Source organism: Dermacentor albipictus, chromosome 8 (assembly GCF_038994185.2).
Source record: "Dermacentor albipictus isolate Rhodes 1998 colony chromosome 8, USDA_Dalb.pri_finalv2, whole genome shotgun sequence".
NCBI lineage: Eukaryota > Metazoa > Arthropoda > Arachnida > Ixodida > Ixodidae > Dermacentor > Dermacentor albipictus.
The window spans coordinates 131,394,503-131,414,358 of NC_091828.1; the positions used below are offsets into that span (position 1 = coordinate 131,394,503).

The window sequence follows — 19,856 nt, forward strand, 5'->3', positions numbered from 1 at the left end:
GCTGGCGGAGTAACAACCTCGCGCTGTCCTTGTGCCTTGGTTGCCTACTGTTTTTATGCGAAGCATATTACGAGAGCTCAACCCAGCTCCTCAGGCGCGGCGGTGTCGCCTTCAATACCACGTGACACCGTGACGTCACGACAGAGGAGAAACGGGGCTGCAACTCGCGCCGTCGCGGCGGTATTGGCCTCGAGCTCCACCACTGGAAAAGCTGGCGCCACCGTCGGCGTGACGTGCTAGGAGGGATCACGTGGACATAGCGGCCGCGTCGGCTGCTTCGGGCGCGCCGAAGCGAGCGGAAAACGAGTTTAAATTCCCTCGTACGCTGCGGTCCTCATTTAGTGGCGAAATTTTCCCGCTTCGAGTGTCTCCTTTACAACGCTTGAAAGCACTACAATAGGTAGTGGCCGCCTTTGAAGGCGTGCAACATGGTAGGCTACTGCTCGGTGCCGCAGGACCGGACGCACGTAACGGAGGCCGGTGTCAGCCTTATTCACGCGTAGCCGCAGGACAAGAAGCTGCGTGAAGCTTGGCTCGCGAAACATAAAACCGGCAAACAGTCAGCGGCTACAACTTGGGTATGCAGCAAGCACAGACGCGAGGAAGATTTCTGCTACGGCGCCCGGTCTGTGATGTTCTGAAAACGCGCACTGAGACGCTCGCCCGAGTCCGCTGCCCGACTAATGTTGTGACGGTTTGGTCTATGAACTTGTCGATGCTATAGATACTGGCAAGTTCACTGGAGTGGAAAGGCAGCGGAAGAAGCACATTTAAATAAAGCATGGCATATGGTCATGTTTGTGTTATGAATTAATGCACTGGATTACAAAAAAGGAGCAGCGGGAAATTGCACGCTGAGAACACCGATAAACATACAGTGCGACGCAACTCGAGAAATAGTATTGAAAGGTCAAAGAATTTAGAACAAAAAAAAGATTGAATTGACGCGACGGCACATCACAGTCTCCGTAGGCGTCGAAGTCTCTACAATGAAATTATTTTTGAACAGCTGTGATAGCGCCCACGCAACAATGGTTGCTTGGATACTGTCAAATGCTCATATTCTGCGGCCTAATAAGCTCATGGCACGGTGCGAAAACGCGCGCGCTGAGAAAGCGAAACAGTGCGCGGACAAGCATGCAGACGCGCAGTCGGTCGCAGCGAATCTGCGCGATCGCTGCATTGAGGCTTCGTTCTACTACACTCCATTTAGTTATAAAAACACTATAAGAACATATTTCACATGGTTTGCTCTCAGCGTTTACCTACCTTTCACGCAAGAAGCCGGTTCGAGAGACTCCATCGCGGCGACCGCGCGCAGTGGCGTTCACTGTACGTATTCGGTAAAGAGATAGCGTCTGTGAACAATTGTGTGCTTTCACTTTGCCCAAGATTATTATTTAGACAGTAAGAAACTTCTCTCGTTTCGAAAGTACTTACAGAAATGTCCGGGAGAGCTCACGCGTGGTGTTTTCAGTGAGCGCTGACAGCAAAACCTATGAGGAGCGCGCCACGTGATCCCTCATACTACGCCAGCGAGGCGCTTCCGCTAGATGGCGACTCCGCAACTCCTCGCCGCCAATATAAGCAGCTGCGCTTGCCTCTGCTAGACACTCACGAGGTGAGATGCCTCCTGGAGACAGAGCTGCTCGTTGGAATGAGAAGCGAAGGTTGCGGCGTGCTACAGAGACTGATTTTCTAGGTGGCTTTGGCTCAACTCTTGCAAGATGGGCTGGGTGGGAATCGAACCAGGGTCTCCGGAGTGTGAGACGGAGACGCTACCACTGAGCCACGAGTACGATGCTTCAAAGCGGTACAAAAGCGCCTCTAGTGAACGCGGTGTTGCCTTAGAAACGAGCTGTTTCTAAGGCTCAGGTGCGCGTCGCTTGCTCAGGCGCACATTTCTTTGCCGCGCCGAACGCTGCGTTGCTCGACGCTCACCGCGTCTAATGCGGGGCGCGTAGTCGCTGCGCCGTAGCCCATTGTCTTACACCCCTTGGCGGGTCAACGGGAACGCTGTCGCGTTCCACTCTTGAAGGCGAAGCAGAGTAACGCATGAGTTGTTTCTTCGTCTAGCCGAACCAAATATAGCCAAGCAACAGCAGTTCACCAGGCTAAACAGTGGTTCAACAACTAAAATAAAGGCTAGTATGCTTCGCATCCTGGGCGTAACCTTAGCTAAGCCACAGCCATTTTTTTTAAGTTGTATCCTACTATAGTTGGTTTGAATCCACGATAGAATGCGTAAGCGCGACTGAACACGGACGTAGAAAGAAGCAGACACACAAAGACAGCGTCGTCTCTGTGCGCCTGTTTCTTTCTACGTCCTCGTTGGGTCACGCTTACACATTCTATCATTGTTCATTTAGTTAGTAAGCGAATGTTTGCAAGTTTATACGGCCGATAAAACTACTATCCTCACTTCGTACAGCTATCTATCAATTTGCTGTCGCTATCGGTGCTTCCCCTTTCGGGCGGTACTACGATGTCTTTTTGTTCGGCCTACATTAAAGGTAAGTGTTGCTGGGTTTTCTTTTTTTCCTTTTTTTCGGACTTTCGGGTGTCAGCTTAACCGGGGATGGCCTAGATTCAAGTACAGTACATTGTAATTCGAGTAAGTACGTTAATTTATCAATGTGGTGGAATTCGACAATGTCAAGAAAAACATCCCTGTACCGAAACATTGATAGTATTTAATTGGCGAATTCAGCACTAAGCAGGAGCCAGGGTCATAAGTACCGGCGCGAGCTGTTCTTGTAAAGAGAAAAAAAAATAAAGCAAAACAAAATGTTCAAAACATTTTAATGGTCTGGTGAAAGATACCAATCGGGTCCTATTTGTAATGAGAACTGTTTGCACCGCGCATTTATTCAAGCACGAGGAAATATGACGAGGAAAAAATTGGGTATGCAAATGATTACTTTGACCTTTAGCACAGAGGGTTTTATAAACGGATCGGGGCATACCAGTGGGCCAGAGGTGTCTGCACCGAACCTTTATTCTAACAGGAAGAATTATAGGAAAACAAACTTAAAGCAGCAAAGACGGAGTGTGTTGAAATGCCTCAGCTGACTGCGCTAGAAACATACACAAGTCAAGCAGCACTAACTGGTGGAGTGACGTACTCCTAAATTTTATTCAGTTCAGTTCAGTTCAGTTCAGTTTTATTCCTTAAAGGCCCCCATTTCAGGGGGTGTTACGTAAGGGGTGGGATTACATTTGTGGTGAGAAAAACAAACAGCGATGGTGATTTAACATTGAAGGTGATCTGTTACGCGTTCTTGAAAAGCAGGTGCTGAAGCGATGGCGACGATGTCGTGGGGTAGGCCGTTCCAGTCCGTGGCTGCTCGAAGAAATAATGAAGCTGAAAACGTAGTAGTACGTGATAGTGGGCGGGCAACTTGAAGGGGATGACTGGTGCGGTGAGATATGCGTGATGCGGCGGCGATATACGGTTCTTGATTGAGAGGAGAATAAAAGAATTTGTGATAAAGGGTGAGGCTAGCAATGCGACTAGCTATTACAGCTATTAAAGTTCCGCCCGAAAGGCGAAGCATCAATTGCGAGAGCATATTAGTAGACGGCTATACAAAGTAATGATGGTAGTTTTATCGGCCGTATAAACTTGGAAACATTCGCTTACTAACTAAATTCACAAGCTAGGTGTCAGCGCGCACAGGCAAACATGAACACTTCACACTCGATGACCGCGGACGCTCGCTGTCAAAACGCTGGCGTGAGGAAGCGCGGCAGGAGCAGCGAGCGAAGTCACCTTCGTGCTATGGTTTCCACGTAAACTGAGCGGCGAGAACACAGCGCGCACGAAGGTATGAGCCGTCTGCAGATCGCTTTCAAGATGGGGCGCGCGTATTAGTAGACGGCTATACAAAGTAATGATAGTAGTTTTATCGGCCGTGTAAACGTGGAAACATTCGCTTACCAACTAAATTCACAAGCACGGTGTCAGCGCGCACAGGCAAACATGAACACTTCACACTCGATGACCGCGGACGCTCGCTGTCAAAACGCTGGCGTGAGGAAGCGCGGCAGGAGCAGCGAGCGAAGTCACTTTCGTGCTATGGTTTCCACGTAAACTGAGCGGCGAGAACACAGCGCGCATAAAGGTATGAGCCGTCGGCAGATCGCTTTCAAGATGGGGCGCGCGTATTAGTAGACGGCTATACAAAGTAATGATAGTAGTTTTATCGGCCGTGTAAACGTGGAAACATTCGCTTACTAACTAAATTCACAAGCTAGGTGTCAGCGCGCACAGGCAAACATGAACACTTCACACTCGATGACCGCAGACGCTCGCTGTCAAAACGCTGGCGTGAGGAAGCGCGGCAGGAGCAGCGAGCGAAGTCACCTTCGTGCTATGGTTTCCACGTAAACTGAGCGGCGAGAACACAGCGCGCACGAAGGTATGAGCCGTCTGCAGATCGCTTTCAAGATGGGGCGCGCGTATTAGTAGACGGCTATACAAAGTAATGATAGTAGTTTTATCGGCCGTGTAAACGTGCAAACATTCGCTTACTAACTAAATTCACAAGCACGGTGTCAGCGCGCACAGGCAAACATGAACACTTCACACTCGATGACCGCGGACGCTCGCTGTCAAAACGCTGGCGTGAGGAAGCGCGGCAGGAGCAGCGAGCGAAGTCACCTTCGTGCTCTGGTTTCCACGTAAACTGAGCGGCGAGAACACAGCGCGCATAAAGGTATGAGCCGTCGGCAGATCGCTTTCAAGATGGGGCGCGCGTATTAGTAGACGGCTATACAAAGTAATGATAGTAGTTCTATCGGCCGTATAAACTTGGAAACATTCGCTTACTAACTAAATTCACAAGCTAGGTGTCAGCGCGCACAGGCAAACATGAACACTTCACACTCAATGACCGCTGTTACGTTTCACCTACGACGCGCGGTAAAGCCAGCGCGGATGCAACGTACGCCGGAGCTTCGTTCAAAGCGGCGGACATTTTGGCCCGTTCGGAGCGGCCGCGACGCATCCCCGCCGAGCGCGTCCCGGCATGTTCAGTGCCACGTGTCTTTGTGTGTGCGTGTGTGTGTGTGTGCCCACGCTTGTCAAAGCGCGGCAGCCGGGGAGAGGAGCTCCCCCAGTGTGAAGCGAGGAGGTTTGACCGGCGCCGGCCCGGCTGATGCGTCACCTCCTTGTCCCAACGTGTCTCTCAGTCCGTCCGTCGCCGCTCCGTCCAACGTTTATAGATACTTTTTTAGTTCCGGAACTGCGCCTTCCCAGGCGGGCGTGATTTCTTCCTAGGCGCTGAGAGGGCGCTGCGGTCGAGGGTTGCGCGGTGCCGGCGGCAGCATTGACGGCGTGTTGTTCTTTATTCTATGGTGTGCCGGTCGGCTGAGCTAAAAGTTGCGGCACAGTTGCGTGTTTTCTGTGCACGATTCTTTTAGCCTGCGTTTGTCTTCACCCCTGTGCGAGAACCTTGACCTTGCAGTGCGCTCGGTTTGTGGGGCTATCGAACAGTGCGGCCGCGGACGGAAGCATTTCGTAACTCTGTCGTTACGCTGTGTTTTCTCTGATGTGCTGGTTAGCGCAATGCCGACCTGCTACGCACCTGGCTGTACGAGCGGGTACAAAAGCAACACTCAGAAGCGTCACTTTTTTGCACCGCCATCGGATCCGGAACTTCTCAGCAAATGGAAAAGAGCTATTCCCCGCGCGGACAAAGAGCTGAACAAAACGTGCAAGGTTTGTGACCTTCATTTTGACGAAGTGGACATTTCGAAGACGTTTAAGCATATTATCAACGGTGAAGTCGTCGAGATCGACCGGGCGTACTGGGCATTGAAGGAAGGTGCAGTCCCCGTTAACTTTCCCAACCTTCCCAGTTACTTGTCGAGAAAGCAGACTCGGCGGCGGTCTCCGAAAAAGAGAACTGCAGCATCTATACGCACGATGTGACCACAAACAAAGCACACTTGCCCACGGAGCGACGAGAGCAGCTGACTAACCAAGAGGCGCCTGTTTCCCTGCAGTGCACCGATTTTGCTCAGATTGTCGAGAATAGTGCGACAGTTCGGCTCCCAGCCAACTGGACAACAGCAGTACTCGAAGAAGAACCAGGGCAGCGTCGGCAGATTGTTTTTTACGTGGCCGGAATGAAAGCGGGGGCGTACACAATCCTGAAGAGCGTCGTTGTACGGGACGATATCACCTATGTTGTCCACGCAAACGGGAGGCTGCTCCGACAGTCGTCTTTTGATGTAGAGATTCGTTCTCTGCAAGATCTAGAAGCCCTGCTGCAGATTGTACACAACAAACAATTTTGCCTAGGCTGCTCTTGCAGTGATGTTGCCACCAGCAGAGCAGGGGTGAAAGTTGGAAGCACATTGTTCCACAAGGACTGCTCAGTTTTGACGGACGCAGACAAAGGTGTCTGCAATATGTGCGTCACTTTGATTAAGAGCCTGAAGAAGAAGATATCTACGCCAGCAAGGAGGAAGGTCCCTGTCGCAGCTTGTGTGCTGAGGAAGCGATTGATTCGCGCCACTGCAGCACGTGAGCGCAAAAAGCGGGAAGTGAAGCGGCTCAGCGAGAAGCTGAAGGACACGTTCACAACATCCCTTGACGAGCTTGTGCAAGACCTACCTGAAGTACAGAAGGTCGCCATTCACACAGCAGTCATGCAGCAGGCAGCAAAACCATTGTTAATAAAGTTCCTCTTTTTCCCATTTTGAAAACAGTAACTGCATGGATCATGCTCATACAATCGCTGTGTACTGCGTGTGCATCGCGATACACATGTATTGAGCAAGCCAATGTCGAATATTTCTTTAAAGTAGAATGAGCGTGGAGAATTTCGGATGGAAGAATACAAGTTAGCACTCGATGGCTGCGAGATGCGCAGTCGCTGAAACGGGCAGCCAGCTCTTGAGGCGCATAAATTCAGCTACGTGGATCTCTGCGCGTATCATAAAGAAAAGAGTTGTTCCGCACGGCTGTGAGGAAATATCATACGTGCTGCAATAGATTCGCGCGATTGGCATGGGTAGCGAATTCGTGTGCACGCTTGACAGCCACTGATTCGCGAACGTTCATTTAAAACGCTGTTATTCTTGATATTTCCGCCACCGCTCAAAATACCTGGGCGTACACATTACTCCTTGCACAATACGGCCCGTTTCAAATAAATCGCGAACTGGAATAGCCGCAAAAAAATGCCGAGCAACTTCCCGAGAACAGTTATTTCTTCTGCAGTAGACGGCCAGAATTGGTGAGAACCTGAGATGCCGCAGCGGAACGCTGCCTGCTAGCAGACGACGCTCACTCTCCTAGCGCAACCCGCAACCGCAGCGCCACGGTGGCGAGAATCGCGACAGGCCGCTTTTTCTCTATGGGCGAGGCGGAGAGATACGGAACTAAAAAAGTATCTATAAACGTTGGCTCCGTCGCCGCTGTCATGTGACGTAGTCCCGTGACCTTCCCTCTTGCTCTCAACTCCGAGAGTATAAGAGCAGCTGCTCCCGGACGCCAGGAGAGAGGCTCCGATTTCTTCTGTTGAGTAACGTGCTCTCCCGTCTCTCTACTTCGGTCGACCTGACCGCCCGCTCTTTGCGATGCTAGAATAAACAAGTTGTTCTGTTAGCAGTCGCCTCATGCTTTGCTGGGACCTTCGGATGCTTCCAGTGTGCCCCAGGCCGCCAGGCCAACGCTACCCTTGGGGCTTGCGACCCAGTTGCAATAACGGGCGTCAGCACTGAGGTTCCAACAGCTGGTGGCCGCGCTGAGATTCCAACAGCCGGTGCCATCGGTGCGGATCAAACACCGCGGACACTCGCTGTCAAAACGCTGGCGTGAGGAAGCGCGGCAGGAGCTGCGAGCGAAGTCCCCTTCGTGCTATGGTTCCCACGTAAGCTGAGCGGCGAGAACACAGCGCGCACAAAGGTATGAGCCGTCTGCAGATCGCTTTCAAGATAGGGCGCGCGCAGCCGCGCAAGACAGTGCCGCGGTCATCGGTTCGCCTTGCGCGTGGTCGCGAAATGCACATTTGCAGCCGGAAAACGCCGCACCGCGGTCTTCCTCGCAACGGAAGACTAAAGCCCCTTAAACTTCGTAAAGTACTGCCACGCTGTGAAGAATGACCCCCTCCCCCCTCGCGCGCTCTGGCTGAGGCCGACGCCGCGTCGCTATTGGCCTAATAGCATCATGTGGGCCCTCGCCCCGTGCATCAGCGCCATTTTTGCTCGAGAAGCGTCTACGGAGTTGCAGTACAGAGCGGTGAGGAGCGCATGTTGGCGCCGTTGCTACGCTCGAGCAGTGTAGGCGGCGCCCCGGTCGAGGAGGGAGCGTGAAAGAGAGGAGAAACGAGGAGTGTAGGAGGAGGAGGAGAGGGTCGCTACATTATGGAAGACGCGTTCCCCCTCAGCTTTCCTCCATTGCGCGTGCCTGCTTGAGCCGTCCCGATTGTCGGCTCCCCTCGCGCATTTACACTCCCATATGTAGCATACGGAACACGGCGACGCCGACGGAAAAAATGGACCTGGAGTGTTCCACATCACTGTTATCGCAATAAAAAGTGCACTAAAGAATTTCTATATGAACATGCACGAAAATCCCCGACATGGCGAATGGTACGTGTACTCAACCGCTTTGCTCTTGATAATCAACGAACAGACCAGTCAACATGAGTACACTGTTCACTGGTCCAAAGTGTGCCCCATGTAAGTAAAGCTGTACATCACCCCGGAGAACTGCCCTGCTGGAAAGAGATTGGCAGAATATTCAATATATTAGCACTCCATTCCTAACTGCCACGTCACTCCACATAACCGGTCCCGGACCAGGACGAATCTTTCTTATACTGCTAGGCTTTTCTTTTGAGGAACCCGCATGGGTTTCCCTAGAGCGTCTGGGGCGGCGCATGCTTTGCAGTGAAGCGCGCCAAAAAAGAAAAATATTGTGGTGGCGCTGCGATCGAAGTGCATTGGGCCCACGGAGGAAGGAAACTAAGAGGCCCGACGTCACTCTTTGTGAATCAAAAGTGAAGCCAGAAGTTGGCGTTGCTCATGGCGATGCTCCGCCTTTTGGGCCACCCTCCTCTCTTGTTTACATCTTTCGCGAAACCACGCCGCGCTGCGCGTGGTTTCGCGCGCGGAGCGCGCGCACTCGCGCAACATCCGCAGAGCACGGTGCAGGTAACACAGCGCAACAAGACACGGTGACTAACGCAAACCCGCCCACACAGCGCCTTTGCCACGGCACGAAACATACCAGAGCAACACGTGTGAGCGCTCAAAACCATAACAACGCCGCCATTGTGGCCCAAAAGACGTAACCATCCAACAAAAAAATAAATAAAAAAGCAGCAAAAAAACTGAGAACCTACTACGTCATTTCAGCCACACTTTTCTCCTAGCGCGCGGAGGGGGTAGGGCCTCTCAGTTTCCTTCCTCCGTGGGGTAGGACCTCTCCTTAGTTTCCTTCCTCCGTGATTGGGCCGCATCAAGGTCGCGCCTATAGTGTACTAGAATCACTATAGTCGCGCCGTTCGAAACTACTGGCGATACTTCACGGAAGGGTAATTAGTGCTACTTCGTGCGCTGGCATGTGTTCACACCGCTCAAACGGTGTTTATAATTGGATTTGACATGCATTTATGCCTTAGGAATGGATGCCTTTCTTTCTCTTATTTCATTTTTTTAATGACGCTCCGTGATTGCGCTTGCACTGCGGCTGCACTGTCGGCTTTCAATCTATTTACTGTACGGTTCCCTTTGGACATTTTTCTTGTTATCCAAAGATTTTGCGCATACAGTTTTCCATCAGTAGGTCTTGTGAAACGCAGACGGAAAAACATGCAACCTTCCTGCTTGCCACTTGCAACAAATAAAACATATCTGCCCCATACGGCGTCCTGTACTCAGATTTACTGTAAGTATTTTAAGAAACTGCAGCGCAACATTCTATTCGTTTCAGTCTTCCTCGCGTAACACAAATGCGGAGTAATTGGTACGATCTCTTTGCGGCTGGGCCTCAAGCGCCGAAAACAGTATATATGCTTATGTTTGGCCCGTAAGCCATGTGAAATTTTTCAGTCCGTCCACGTTCAAGAAAAAAAAAAAAAAAACGGGGGGGGGGGGGGAGCGGCGCGGTAGGCTAATTAGTGGCTACATAGTGGATACGGCGTTGCGCTGCTAAACTATCAGATCAGGTGTCACCACTACGTTTTTGTGCTTAAGTGTAGCCTGTATTTATGGGCACAGGTTCGCCCAATAAAAGTTAGTTTCGCCATTCAGTATTGTTAGTGTTCTTTGCCGTCCTTACTACGTGACAATATCAATAAAATTTTCTTACGTAGCTTTATGTTGCAGATAGGCGGCTTCTGTGGTAATAGCTACGTGTTACGCATAGCAAACGATGTTATAAATAGCAGTTCAGCTGGCTAAAACTACAATTGTTACCGGTCGACAAAAGTCGCGGGCGCACCAAAGCAAGTAAAACCATTAAAAATTTTACTACACAGACTTTCTGCGAGAAAAACTGGGCTTCCGGCAGCGTCCGCGCAACGAACGCGCGCTCGCTAGCAGACGGCGCACTTGACAGCAAAATTGAAGATGTTGCATAACCCATGCCTCACATATGTATACGTAGCAAAAAGGTGTCATATCTGCAGTTGAAATGAAGCACCATTATAAGAACGAACGCGCGCAATCGGTCTCAGCGCCTGCAACGAAATTGCGTTGAATCTGCCGCGAAGAGAGCGCGAGGAAGCCATATTGAAGCACCATCAGATGGCGCTCACGTCAGCGCATCCGCGAGTAAGAGGCGATTGGAAGATTGGTGGAAGTAGGGAAACAACAAAAGACGGAGACGTACAAAAGCATAGTTCGCAATGGGGGATCAGAAAATTTGGTTGTGGCAGTTCATAGCACCCTTTTTTCTTTTTTTATTGTTTAAACTAGGTAGGACATTAGGCAGTATAATAGCAAGAGCTTGGTGGCGCAGCCCACAGCCCCGTTCCAAAGGGGACGCTCATAACATCCATCCATCCATCCGCGGCGCCGGCCATCTAGGGGGAATAATAATAAAACCAGAAAGGTCGTCTTTGTGCATCGCATTCACTGCAAGCACTTCCTAGTAAAGATAAAGGTTGGGTAATCTGCAGTTGCCGCTTTGCAGCAACTGTGTAGCCGGTCAATATATAGGGCCGCGCATGACGGCTCTGCCAGTCAGTGCGGTGATCGGTGGGATGCTCAACGTATCACGAAATGAAAACACGTATAGAGTTGAGCTCAAACTTCGCATTAGGGAGTACCGTAATCGTCGATGAAACTTTTGGTCCACTTTCATTTCCTTGAACCTCATTATTTTTACATTTGAATAAAACATAACTTCCTCAAAGCTTGCTCTGGCTTCCTTATTTGTGACTGAATCAAGGTCTTGAGGATCCTCCAACCCTTCTCGCTCACTGTGAGCTGCACTACTCAAAAGCTATTGCGAGTAAATCGCACAAAACAGCTCAGACTAGATCTTTCCTTTATTTTTGCATTTCTTTCATAAAACATGTTTGCAATAAAACAAAACATCACCATATGAGCTTGGAAAAGGAGCTGGCGGCGGTAGTCTTGTCTAAGGACGACACAAACACCGTTCCCAGTAAACAGGAGTTCTGCAGGCGTACTTTGCATGTGGTTGTGACAGCTACATGCTAATAAGAAAAGAAATGGTGCAGAATAAAGTGTTTCAGACGAGTCTGCCTAGAACGAATATGACATCCACAGGTCGGGCCATGATGGTATGTGTGCACCTCCAACTCGTGTACTCAAGCACAGCTTGGAGACGACAACGAGGACCGTTTACAGCGGTAATCTGGGCACATGGCAAGCCTCTTGAGTAACATACAGCCCATTGTGCAGCTACAACTGCAACCACCATCACTCCCTCTTCAACACCACAAATGCTGCAAATGCCAGGAGAGGAGGCTATTATGCAAAATATGTTGGTTCTCAAACGATACAGCCAGTTCGTTTCAGGTATTGCTGGTACAAATTTCTGATCGGCATACATTTTCCTGGCATCATCATCAAGGAGCCTGCTTTTTTTTTGTTTTTCTTCAGCAGCGGGGGCCGAAACCCTACACTATGCAAAAAATTGAGTATGTATGTAGCCCATAACAAAGCTACTTGCAAGAACATATGACAAATTAATGTGACTTTAGATGTTTTTTTTTAGCTTGCACACCAAAATTTTAAATATCTGCAAGGTGGACACAAGCCCCATGGCCATCTTTCAAAGGTTCATACACATATGTACTAACAGATAAAGATCGAGTGTCTTCCAGAAATTTAATTTAGAATTGTCGTTAACTAAAATGAAATCTTGCAGTCAACAAGAATGTGGACATGCATTTAAAAAAGACAGGAGTAATTGCATCTTTAAACAGCAAACATCAGAGTGTGCCTGTGAACATTTAGCAATGATTACACTGTACGCCAAATGCAAGGCCAAAGTGCTAAGACTGCATCAAAAACTAGGGCACAAGTTTCTCCTAAGCCCAATCCATAAAATTGAGACTGCGAATGAAACAGAAGGAACGGTTGTCAGATCTTGCAGGATGTCAAAAGTCTGGAAAGCTATTAAGAGCATGTCTATGTACAGTATGTACATAATGGCTGCGCTCTGTATTTTTTAGACACAGACCAGATGGCAAATACCAGCATGCTTGGAATAAGAGGACCAGCAACTCATTTACTGGCTCAGTCCAACTGCAATAAAATAAATCTGAGCAAAGCCGCTTACCACTTCCTTTCTGCTTCACAATGTCAGCATAACAGACTAAACATCCAGTGTCAATCCAACAAAGCACGCCAAAAATAAGCAAAACTGGTCAATGCCACTATTGGGCAAACAGTTTAGTTAACTTGTGTAAAGAACGAAAGCGCTTGCAGCTTGCACTGCATTTACCACAGGAGACAACCACAAAAGTAATATAGTTGGGACATCCACTAGCTTACAAAATCTTATAAAAATAAGCAGTCCATAAGAAATACAGAGAAATCTAGAAATGAAAGACTTGAGTTTAAACCCCTATCAACAACTTATTCCAAAGCAGTGTGTTCAGACACACTAGAATGACTTGAACACTTGTTTCATCATCTGGCATGCCATACTGGAGCACACTCACTGCACAGACATCAGCACTTTGCATGGATCCAGCAATAGTAGTCCAAGCAGCTATATTCAAATGCTCTCGGCGCTGCTTTGGTAGCCTGTAGTAGTGTCGAGGAACTTTGCTAAGAGTTGCGGCACCTACACTCTGGATTTTTGCCCCAGGTTTTGCCAGTCATGAAGCTTTACTATTGTCCCTTCCCCGCAACAACAGACTGTTCACAATCATTGAACTCATGTTTGCATATTTGAAATAATATGTTCCAATGCTTTGCAAAGATCTTTAAAGACCAGAATGTCCTTTTGTTCACAGCCATATTATGCTTGTTTCAATCTTGCACGAGAGCATGTCAAGCACATTTGGGGCTGAGCTGCAGAAATGTTTACATCGTACAGATGGATCGGTGTCTAAATGACAGACTCGGGTAGCATTTAGTGTCTTTGAAGGTCGTGCTGGGTTGTGTACACTTGTCTGCGCACTGTAAAGATTGCGGGTGCATTCTGTTGTTTAGTTGTATGGTCGTTCTTAGCAATTCAAAAGACAGACTGGCAAGGGAGATCACAGAAGCTGGCCAGGTTTTTGTACACTCAGCCACGTGCATTAGTGTGACCTCTGTAGCACTCACTGATAAAGAAATAGGGGGCGCTATAACGTAAAACTATTCCAAACTTTTCTATTCCAATTCTGCAATCAGCCTTCTGCGATTGGCCAAAAACTTTAGACCACCCCCACTTCGCCTGTGTGTCATGCGACGTCATGAAAACTGCGATAGCTCCCAATCTGATATAATGTGTACACAATGATTATGCATGATGCGACTGAACAAAAGAAAAGTAATTATTTCTAATTCGATGCCTTTTCGCCATTAACTCTCTGCTATTGGTCAAAAGCTTTCAGGCTGCACCCACTTCACCTGCTTGTCACTTGACGTCACACAACCGCGAGAACTTATTGCGTGAAAGTGACATGTACGTGACAAAGATGCATTAATATGCCAAACAAAACTGGATTCTTTTCTGAATAGCCGGAGACTGCCCCATTGTGAAAGGAATAGAGGATGCCTGTCGCTGATTGCTCAGGCACTGGCTACTCACACCTGGGGGAGAGCATGAGTTTATTTGCGTATAACAAAACTTCTTGCGTGGCCATATAATGTTATTGAGTCCTTTCGGCACATATACGACAATGCTCTTCCAACTCTTCTTTGCTGAGGATTTGCTTTAGTGGCATTTTTAACTGTCCGTTCAGTGCCGCCACGATTTTAGACAAGCCACAGCAAGCTAAGTAAGGGAAAGCGGACCAATCGCAGACACCGGCACCTCTCTCTTCCTCCGGTTATCTATTTTCAGTGCGCTGGCTCGGCCTCATCGATACCCTTTCCACGTGAGTGTGCTCCTCGCCTCTTGTCAGCCAATTAGATAAGAAAAACCGCTCAATGTAGGCAATGTTATTCATTCTGAAAGCAAGCATAAGTGACTTCCTATAAACGAGGAGGGCGTTTGATTGGGCTGTTCAGGCAACGCTGCGGGTCACTGCCTGATGCTTGCATCGGTGGTTACGTAAATTTGACGTCAGGAGATTGGAACGAAAAATTTTTGGAATAAGTTTCCATTATAGGGCCCAGGCTTTCTTAACTGTTAAATTTACGGTCTTTAGTCCCTTCAGTCACGAATTATGACAGACTGTCGGTACATGTGTGAAACACAGGTAATTTTATGCCAGGGTGCTTGGGACTCCACTGAAAACAAATCAAATAGTTGAATGACTCTCTGTACATATTATGATGGGTCATCATAATTACAGAGTAACTAAATATTTGAATACTGCAAAGTCAGTCATGCTATGTTTCTTCATGGAAAGGTTTGAATCACCCGCTGTAATTACATGCACAAGTTATTTATTGGTGGCAAGCATTTAAAAAAATAAAGAACAAATATTTCGAGGTTGCTACCGACATGCACCACGTTACGTAAAAAAAACATGGCAGTGCCGTCACCAAAGCGGTACCTGTAACGATACATAACACTCAGAAGTAACATGGCAGTAATTTGGGTTGGGGGAATGTTCAATTTACCCTAGGCTTAATGTTTGTGCTCTATTCCTTGTTACCACTGCACAGAAATGGCAAAAATAGGTCGCGTCCATAAATGTGAACAATGTGATTGAAGGGGCTAATTAGATACATCTGATATCAAAGGTTTTTATCGCTGGCACTGTTGGCCCTGTATGACTGTGCAAGTGTGAATTACTGCTTTCGTGAAAAACTTTCCAATAAACATCAGTTGTAAGTGAGCGTATGCCTTGTCAAGTCTTTCTTCACTCCTGCCATTAAACTGCTCATCTGTTTACAATATATTGCATGAGAGGCTTACATTATGCTATATATCCTACGTTTTATTTTGACTGCATCAAAATAAAATTTCATGTTCACTGCTGGTCTTCACTGAAATTTTGCAGTGACACTGAATTTTTTTTTGTACATGTAGTTGAATAAAGCACTTGAAATTTTTGCTTGCCAGGTTCACCAGGAAAAAAGGAAGACCACCATCGTATGCTAGTCGTGCCACTAGAGAATCAAGCATGCTGCAGGTCAATGGACTTGGTTTACTGCCTGATGGCAACAAAAGATCTTGACAAAACGCATTCTTGCAGCAAAAGATGAGCTAAAGAACAATGTAAATTGCTGAATGTTCTTTCAGGGTTGTTAAGTGTAAACCACAGGTTTCTCTGTATATAGCCCACAACTCTCAATTGGCACAACCTGCTGAGATCCGCAATACAAGCAGTAACTGACAAGAGAAAACAAGAGAAAGTTCTGAAAGGCAGCACAGAAAGACAGTAGGGGTAGGACAGGAAATAACTTCCAATCAGAGAGCATAAGAAACATTTGGAAGCAGGAACTCTGCTCTGTGGTGCGGCCAGATGGCGTCAAAAACATTACTAGGGACATGGAGTCACTTGTTAGGGCTGAAAAGACAATTGCCTAGTCTGCATAGTTTCTATGGCAACCAAGCACAGTTATAGTCAATGGCACCAGATGCCAATTTGCTTCTGCAACACCCTTCTTATATCTCGTACAGGAAAATAACTCGTCATGAATGCGTCAGGGAACTTTGGGCGCACTGCATGCTAGTGCCATTACATGGTAAAGAGACAAGTGTCCTACATTGCAGTTGCACTGACGAGGCAAAAAAGCCGCATTCGAGACCATTAGGTGCAACATGACCGCAACCTTTTATGTATTAAACGCAAAGCTTTTCTTTGCAAATCTCACCGGGTTTTCGTTAGGTGCTGCAGCATGGCTATTCTCTAGTTGAAAAGGTGAACCAATCACAGCAGAGGTCGTGCGTGCCGCTGGGTTCCTTGCATCACTACCAGACGGTGCTCGCATCCGAGGCAGCAGCATTGGATTAGCCTCTCTACAATGCCTGAACAAAGCCTTTTTGTGACACTCTGTGCAGACATTCAACAAACACAAACTTGTGTTTCGACTCTTTATGCATTCACACAAAGCTTTGCTGTACAGTATAGACCACTTATAATGTAACCGCTTAAAGTGCAGGACCAGATATAATGCGGTGTTTTCACACTCCTGTTAATTTTTCCAAGCACTTTATGTAGACGCACATCTCTCATAGTGCAATTGTGAGAGTCGAAATACCGGTCACAGTGTGGCTGCCTGGAAGTCCGGAAGCCAACCGAGATGACAAATGCTCCTCTCAAGGCAGTGCCCCAAGGAGCACTATAGGAAGAAAGAGACACTACGTCATTGTCCGGAGGAGAAGGGCACATGTAGCGAACGAACAATGTGGTGCAGCATGGCTAGAGTGACTAGCTTCGTCTGTCAGCCCGGAAGCCTCGACTCTCTTCGTGTTCGGATTTTGCCTCTGACTGATCACGATTTCATACTTTTGATGTCTTCGTCCGCTCTACCAGGTGCCAGTAAACGACAAGCTGTTTCACTCGAAATGAAGGTGAACATCTTGAAAGAAGTGGAGAATGGGGTGAAAAAAAAAAAAAAGAACCTGAGATGGCTGTAAAATATGGCATTACGGACACCACCGTATCGGCAATTCGGAAGAATCGGGACAAGGTGCGAGAGCAGTTGGATATCAATGCTGCGTCAGCATCTAGGAAAAGTATTTATGCTGCAAAATATGAAGACGTTGACGCTGCCTTGTTCCAATGGTTCAAGGAATTATGGGCACAGAACATGTCGATAAGTTGGCCTATTTTGCAAACAAAGGCGAAGTGTTCTGCCATCTTTTGTGGCGCAATGAATTCAACCCACTAAACAGTTGCATTCAGCTGTTCGAGGACAGTTGCAGGATAACCTGCAGAGTTGCGTCTTGCGAAAGCAAAGAAGCCGATGACACCGCTGTACAAGCCTGGCTGAATATTAAACTCAAAGCAGCTTGCAGCACATGTGGACCGCGATATATACAACGCTGACGAAGCTGAACTATTTTATAACCTGCTTTCAAATCACACTGTAGCAATGAAAGGTGAGTCCTTCCATGGCCACAAGGCTTCTAAACAGTGTCTAACTGTCTTGTTCTGTGCCAACATTGATGGGCCAAACACGCGCCGCTTGTTCATAATTGGGAACTATGCACTGCCGCGTTGCGTCTAGGAAACGAATTATCTACCCGTGACATACAAAGCAAACGGCAATTCTTGGATGATTCAAGACCTGTTCACTGGATGGCTACAAAAGTTTGACGAAAAAATGGTCGCAAAAAAGCGGTGTGTTGTCCTCATTTTGGATAACTGCACGGCTCACAACATGCAGTCAATGTTGAGGGCTGTAAGCTTGAAGTTCCTTCCGGCCAATACTACTATGAGACCAAAGCGTTATTGCGACTGTCAAGGTGCTTTACAAGAATAGCATATGTGAGAAAGTTATGTTGCATTTGCAATGGTAAGGGCCCTCTCAAAATAGATTTGAGAGCTGCGATAGACATGGTCACTGCGTCTTGGTGGCAAGCCAAACTAATGATGATTGAGGTGTGCATCGAAAAGGCAGGCTCCATCCGCGACCACGGCGCCAATGCACCGACTGACAAAAAAGACAACTAGCCAGTGAGCGTGGACGAAGTATGGTCCGACTTGGTCAGGAACAACAAAAGCCTCTTAAAGCGATCCTTATGGAGACTTTTTCGGAGCCATCGATGACGATGTGGACGACTGCGAACAAGCGATGACTGATGAAGCCATAGTAGCAGCAGTGCAGGGTGACCAAGAAGAGGCTGTGCTTGAGTCAGTGCGCAATGAGGATGACATCGACATCCCAGACTTTTTGTGCAAGGACACACTTGACTATCTGAACAAACTGAAAGTTTTATGCACTGCAAATAACCTCAGTGAAGAGGCTCTCAAACACCTAAGCGACGTAGAAGATGAAGTGGTTAGCAAGGCCGTTAAGAAGCAACGCCAGAGCAAAATAACGGTATTTTTTCACTTGGAGCGAGAATTAAAAGCATCTCTTGAATCTGATTTGTGTGTTGTCTGTTTTACATGAAGACCGTTTGTAATGGCTGGTCCTCGGGCATCCAGAAACAGGTAACTCTTTACGCTTATAAATTGAATGCAAATGTTCTGGCCGCATTCCTTTATTGCCCCATATGCGTGGCTGCTTGGTGCACACGATTTGCATAGTGCAGGCCTTGAAAATTGTTGTTTTGATTATAATTCAGTACCGCTTATAGAGTGCGGACAACGGGAATCCGGTGACTTACGTTATAAGTGGTCTACACTGTATATAGATTTGAACTCGTCAGATCTGCTGCATTTTGCTTGATGCAATGCTACCTGGTTGCTCAAATGCGCTGGTGCCTGCAGACTGAGAGAATTTCTGGCTTTGTTTAAACAACGACAGCTCTCAACCAACTGTGAGTTAGTGCTCGTACTGTCTCTTCGTCCATCCACCACACCACTCCTTTAATTTAGCTAGGCCCCAATCAGTGCACTCAAGAGGTTTCATGACTGGCAACACCAGAACTATGTCGACATGGGCGTTGATGTCGTCACAACAGGCTTATGCTATCATACAGGGGAAAAGGGGAAGAAGAGCCGGCCCTTCGGCAACCCTGCTCGGTCGGTGATGTGCAGTGTTGACTGCGTGCGGGCGCAGTAGGTGACAAGTGTTTGGGAAGCCCTCAGGGATGACTCTCTCTCATCAGGGAGACATGCCATTCATTTTGCTGAAAATGTTGCTGATGTAGAATGCAACGTCCACCGTGTCCCGCTCGGCACGCCTGATGAAGTCATGATCCTGCAGTGGAGTTAAATGGCATGTTTTGGCAAAACAGACAAAAATGAAGAGAGAGTGGCGGGAATCCGGAAACGTGTGCCACATTCTTTTCAAAATTTTAAAGCTATTTTTCCCAAAAGACAACTTGCCAAGATAATAACAGAACCCGGATACAAGAAACATAGATATAACAAACAATATCAACAATATCAGCATGTAATGGACACATGCCTGTTTTTTTTTCTTTATACACCCTGCAACCCTAAGAGGGTTATCGCAGGAGTTGGATACAAAATCAAGGGTGCCACACACACAGCAAAAGCGGAACACAAATAAAAAGTACAAGGCACACAGCAAAGCACTAGTGTAAGAAATATGAAAAAAAAAAAGGTCTCAATACATACATGTATGCATATAAACATAGTGTATAATACATGGTCCTAGGAATCACGGGCATCAAC

The 19,856-nt window shown here is 47.7% G+C and overlaps 1 protein-coding gene across 1 annotated transcript in view; it reads right to left on the minus strand.

Moving 5' to 3' along the window:
* Positions 1-11,492: 11,492 nt before the first annotated feature.
* Positions 11,493-19,856, minus strand: part of LOC135896981 (dual specificity mitogen-activated protein kinase kinase 4-like) — a 69,224-nt gene continuing 60,860 nt past the window's right edge. Inside the window, exon 13 of the mRNA XM_070524471.1 lies at positions 11,493-19,416. Within this exon, the coding sequence (XP_070380572.1) occupies positions 19,321-19,416 (96 nt within the window). The 3' untranslated portion in view covers positions 11,493-19,320. The remainder of the gene's footprint in view (positions 19,417-19,856) is intronic.